Source organism: Ochotona curzoniae, unplaced genomic scaffold (assembly GCF_017591425.1).
Source record: "Ochotona curzoniae isolate NIBS_2020 unplaced genomic scaffold, NIBS_Ocur_1.0 scaffold_3171, whole genome shotgun sequence".
Lineage (NCBI taxonomy): Eukaryota > Metazoa > Chordata > Mammalia > Lagomorpha > Ochotonidae > Ochotona > Ochotona curzoniae.
The window spans coordinates 71,428-77,427 of NW_024467104.1; the positions used below are offsets into that span (position 1 = coordinate 71,428).

Consider the following 6,000-nt stretch of genomic DNA (forward strand, 5'->3'; position numbering starts at 1 on the left):
TTCTACTTTTATCCCCAGGGGCTGGAAACTACAATTCTTCTTGTATGAGTTCAACTTTTTTTTATTTTAAAGATTTATTTATTTATATTAGAAAGTCAGATATACAGAAAGAAGAGGCAAAGAGGAAGATCTTCCATCTGATAGCTCACTCCCCAAGTGATCACAATGGCCAGAGCTGAGCTGATCTGAAGCCAGGAGTCAGGAGCCTCCTCCAGATATCATATGCGGGTAAAGGGTCCCAAGGCTTTGGGCCATCCTTGACTGCTTTCCTAGGCTACAAACAGGGAGCTGGGTGGGAAATAGGGCAGCCGGGATTAGAACTGGCATCCATATGGGATCCCGGGTGTGTGCAAGGCGAGGACTTTAGCTGCTGAGCCCCCATGCCGGGCCCTGAGTTCAACTTTTAAAAGAAGGTTTAATTGTTTATTTGAAAGGCAGGTTTACAAACAGAGAGGGAGACAGATATCTTTTATTTGCTTCCTTATTCCCCAAATGCCTGCAGTAGCTGTGTCGGGGCCAGAGCAAAGCCAGGAGCTTGAAATTGCACCTGCATCTCTTATGGAGGTGCAGAAGCCAAAAGAGTTGGGGTATCATGCTTTGCTTTCTCAAGTTCATCAGCATTGAGCTAGATTGGAAGTAGGGCAGCCAGGACCCGAGTCGGCACACATACAGAATGCTTGCAACGTAGCTGGCAGCTTAGCCTGATGTGTAATGAGGCTGCCCCCAAGTTTGATATTTGTAATTTTTTTTTTATTTAAAGATTTATTTTTATTATTTTTTATTGGAAAGGCGGATATACAGAGAGGAGAGACAGAGAGGAAGATCTTCCATCCGATGATTCACTCCCCAAGTGAGCCGCAACGGGCCGATACTATGCCGATCCGAAGCCAGGAGCCTCTTCCGGGTCTCCCACGCGGGTGCAGGGTCCCAAAGCTTTGGGCCGTCCTCAACTGCTTTCCCAGGCCACAGGCAGGGAGCTGGAAGGGAAGCGGGGCTGCCGGGATTAGAACCGGCGCCCATATGGGATCCCGGGCGTGCAAGGCGAGGACTTAACCACTTGCGCCACCGCGCCGGGCCCCGATATTTGTAATTTTCACAGGTAAGTGAGATTATGCAGTATTTGTCTTACAGTGCTTGGCTTCTTTCTTCAACATTATATCTTCTTTCACCCATGTCATCACAGATGAAATGATGTCTTTGTTTTTTTAAGGATAAATAGGACTCACTTTTTTTTTTTTTTTAATTTACTTGTCTGTTTATGACCACATAGGTGAATTTCCTGTCTTGGCTATTATGAATAACATGAGGGCACAGAAAATATTTTGTGATACTGGTTTTATGTCTTTTGACTAGATATACCAGTATAGGATTGTTGAATCATACAGGTCCTTTTTTGTTTTATAATTACTCGAGAAGGAGGAAGATGTGTATCTAGCAGTATCTTTGTCTATATAATGAGAGGGAGGGTGGGAGGGAAAGTGAAGGAGATATAGATAGACAGGCAAGAGCATTCTCCCACCCATTTTTCCATCCCCTAAAAATTCTGGCAATGGTTGGGTTAGATAAGATCAAAGGAGTTGAGATCTGGAAAAACAACTCAGTCACTTGTTCTCAGCTCTGTTTTCCAGGATCCGTATTAATACAGTACTGGAACCAGGAGCCAGAGCCAAGAAGTGAACCCAAGTACTCTAATATGCCACGTGCATATCTTAATTTAGGTTAAATGTTCATTCCTAATTCTAGTGTTTGGAGGAATCTCCATACTGCTTTCCATACGAGTAATTTACATCCCTACATATAGTGCGAATGGCTCCCTTTCCCCACTTCTTCAACCATCTTTTTTTTCTGTCTTCTTGTTGGTAATTAATCTGATGCGATTAAGGCAGTGCTTCATTGTGGTCCTGATTTGTACTTCCCCAGCAATTAATGGTGTTCAGTTTTTCTGTGCATTTGTTTGTGTCCTGTATGTGCTTTTGGAAAGGTTTTTGCTTAGATGCTTTGCCAGTTGTTTTTTTTTTTTTTTTTGCTATTAGTTGAGTGAACTTACAAATTTCCGATATTAACCCCAAATCAATGTATAGTTTGAAAGTGTTCACATGGTGGTTTCTTAACTCTGATAGTTTGCTGTGCAGAAACTTTCCGTCTGTCCTTGTTGTTTGTGCTTTGAAAGTCCGATCCAAGAAATCCTAGCCCTGACTACTGTTGAAGCCATTTCCCCTTAAATTTCCTTTCAGATGCTTAAGGTTTCAGCTTTCCAATTTATAGATTTTAATGCATATTGTTTCGATTCCTGTATATAGTTTTAAGTATTGGCCCAGTTTTCTTTTTCATGTGAAAATGTCATTTTGACAGTGCTATTTATTGAGCAGTTCCTGTTCCCAGTGTGTATTTTTGGCACTTTGTCAGAAAGCAATTGTAAACACTTGGGTTTACTTTTGGGCTTTCTGGTTTGTTCCATTGGTCACTGTGTCTGTCTTTATGTCCATACCATATTGTTTTGATTGAAATAGCTTTAAAATACGTTTAGAAATTAAGATTTGTTCAGATTTGTTCTTTTTGTTTGAGATTTCTTTTTGAAATATTTTCTGGTTTTGTGCAATTTAAATATTTTTTCTGCTTTTGTGAAAAATTACATTAGAAATTTAATAGCACTGTTGATTTTTTTGTGTTATTGTTGATTTTATAGCCTTTAATATTAATGAAGCTGCTTGTCATTTGTACTAGTGTTTGGTAGAGTCTATTGTTTTCTAATTATTGGGATAATTGATGCCATTAGCAAACAGAAATAATTTCCTTTTTTCTTTTCCTATATGGATTTAAATTATTTGCTTGTTTATTTTATGTATTCTTTTTATTATTATTCTAACTAAGACTTATTCTACCATGTTGAATAGATGTGGTAAAACAGTATCCTTGTTTTATTTTTTTCTTTCTTTTAGATGTTAAAACATTTTACATTTTATTGTGAGTTGTTTACTGTGGCTTGCTACATATTAGTTTTATTTTGTTGTTCCTTTTATACGTATTTTCATCGCCAGAAAATCTTTCAACTTTGAGGAAAAGATTTAGAATTTTGGCAGAGAAGAACAATGAAAACTTATTAGGTAAATCCAAAGAGATTCATCCAATTATAAAAACTTAAATTTGAAACTTACATGGGAAAATCAACCTGTTACATTCAAGTGGTTCATAATAAGATCAGTGGATTTTTCATAAAAAACCTTGAAAGTCTCAGTGCTATCCATACACACATGCAGCACACACTCACACACAAAACCCTAGGGATCAAGTATTTGTGAATCAATGAATGATAGAAGAAAGAGAAGGAATGAAGAAATGCTTTTATTCTGAATTGACTTTCTGGGAGATAGAACCACACACTTGGAAAAAAAAACAGCTGTTAATAAAGAAATTGCACAAAAATTCAAATGATTAGACACATGAATTAGTCCTAAAGAGATCACGATCAAAGTCTAATAAAATTGCCCTAAAAGTAAAGACGAGTTCAAAGTACAGTATTAGTTTGTATGTTGAGAATGTGTTTGAATTTTTTTTTTATTCTTCAGTATGAGAACGTGTGAAAACAAGTGTGGTTGCTCCTAAAGGTCTAGCTAGATCCTCAATGGCAGCAAATCGTAGTGAGTAATTCCACAGTCTTTGGTGCCATATTCTTTTTCTCTACATTTTAAATTCATTTATTTTACCTTGTGCTTTCCTTCAAGCAACCAATATTTATCAGGTACCAGACATTTAGTTATAATGAAACAAAATGGTAATTTAGAAAGCAAATGTGTTATAGAGTTATCACTGTATATTTCAAATAGAATTTCTGCCTGACTACCAAATATTTCTTTATTTGAGCTACATCTTTCTAATGGGTTATTAGCATAACACAGTTTACATGAGCAGTACAAAATGGTTTAAGAATCTACACAGAAATTTGAAAATACGAATATGAACATTGTTATCCAATCATCAGAGGGTTACTGTTTCATTGTTAGTGTAGCCTTAAGATAGTTACATATAATAAAGCTTCAGGTAGTAAGGGTACAGCAATTGTGATAAAGAGAAGCAAGCAGATTATTAGGAAAAATCTGTTAGTGTTTTAGTTGAACCATGAACGAATTTGAATATGACTAACATCATTTGTCACTCCAAATGACATGTAGTATATGGATCAGTTCAGATTTTTATCACCATTCTTTGGGAGAGTACCATGGAAGTTAGCAGTGTGACAATATTTTGGTTATTGGCTTATCAATTTATTTATTTTGACAACTTTCTTTTCATTTATAAACCAGGATAGAAGCAGTCCTTATCTGTTTGGCACGGTTTAGATATCACTGCTCCATACCAACCTTGCATTTGTTTTTTCCTTTTTAACAAGAAGAAAAGCCTATAGAACCACTAAGCTGGATGAAGCTACTAAAACTGAGGACATATTAGGTAGAATTTCCCAAACAAGGAAAGAATTGTGCTGGTTTAGATTTTTTTCCCCTTTCACCTTTTCTACTGTCTTCAGAGAATAATCTATGGAATGTAGCATCCATTTTCCCCCTTTAGCTTGTAAGTATTCCTTGCTGGTATCCTATACATTGTACTTTCGACATTTTTGTTTTTCAGGTCAGTCAATGTTGTGACCTAGGAATTTTTATTATTCATTTGAAATAGTTTTCTTACTACACAATTTCCAAAGGGCATTTTTCATCTGAGCATTTCTCAGGGTGTAGATTAGGGGATTTAACATAGGAGTTATCATGGTGTAGAATACAGCAACTGCCTTATCAATGGTTAAAGTAGCCGCAGGCCTCATGTACACAAATATGCAGGGAACAAAGAATAAGACAACCACTGTGATGTGGGAAATGCAAGTGGACAGGGCTTTCCGCCGGCCTTCCAAGCTGTGGGTCCTTAGGGAGCGCAGAATGACCACATAGGAAACCAGCAGGAGAAGGAAGTTTAACAGACAGATGAATCCACTGTTGGCAGCCACAAAAAGTCCAAGAGTATGGGTGTCAGTACAGGCAAGATTGAGCAATGGGTTTAGATCACACATAAAGTGGTCTATGATGTTAGGGCCACAGAAGGGTAACTGGATGATGAAAAACATTTGTATGATTGCATGAAGAAAGCCACCCACCCATACCACTGCCACTAGAAGGCCACACACCCTTCGGTTCATGATGGTTGTATAGTGCAAGGGCTTACAAATGGCTACATAGCGGTCATAGGCCATCACAGTAAGCAGAATGCCCTCAGCTCCGCCAAAGAAATGTTCCCCAAAGACTTGTGTCATACATCCGTTGAACCTGATGGTCTTCCTTTCATGGAGGGAATCTGTGATCAGCTTTGGGGTGTTGACGGAGGAATAGCAGGCATCAATGAAGGAGAGATAGGCCAGGAAGAAGTACATGGGGGAGCCCAGCAATGGACTGGCAGTGATGGTGACCACAATGAGCACATTCCCTACCACCGTGACTATGTAGATGATGAAAAACACAGCAAATACGACTTTCTGCATCTTTGGATTCTCTGTAAGCCCCAGGAGAATAAACTCTGTCACATTGTTCCCGTTCTCCATGTATTTCGTGAAATGTATAACTACATTATCTGAAAAAAATTATTAATGTAATTTTGAATTTATTATACTTCATTAGAACAATATAAAATAAATGTTTGCATGCAGTGAGATTTTTAGTGGCATATGAATAAAGATTCTCAATTTTTGAAGACCCTTCAAATTCTGCTAAGTCATGAATATTTGTACACACACAAGACAAGGAGCTCATTAGGATATACTTAATCATTGGAAATGACTTCAGCATAACTACCAGATAAACCAGCTAATCAAAATCTAAGCTTAAAAATGGATATAATGGGCATGAAGGTAAACTTAAAAAAAATCACATTATTCTTTCAAAAATAGCAATATATTATCAGGTTACAGAGAAAATAAATAAGAAGCCAAAGAAGAACTTGAGAAAGTGGGAGTTTTGGGCC

At 37.5% G+C, this 6,000-nt stretch overlaps 1 protein-coding gene across 1 annotated transcript; it reads right to left on the reverse strand.

Annotated features, from left to right (window-relative positions):
- Positions 1–4,654: 4,654 nt before the first annotated feature.
- On the reverse strand, positions 4,655–5,593 carry LOC121172148 (olfactory receptor 4C46-like). The gene has a single exon (XM_041003990.1). The coding sequence runs from the start codon at positions 5,579–5,581 to the stop codon at positions 4,655–4,657; it is 927 nt and encodes a 308-aa protein (XP_040859924.1). The 5' UTR covers positions 5,582–5,593.
- Positions 5,594–6,000: the final 407 nt, after the last annotated feature.

Bases quoted from the DNA above. Each gene is read 5' to 3' on its own strand.
- LOC121172148 (XM_041003990.1), bottom strand. From the start codon at position 5,581: ATGGAGAACGGGAACAATGTGACAGAGTTTATTCTCCTGGGGCTTACA.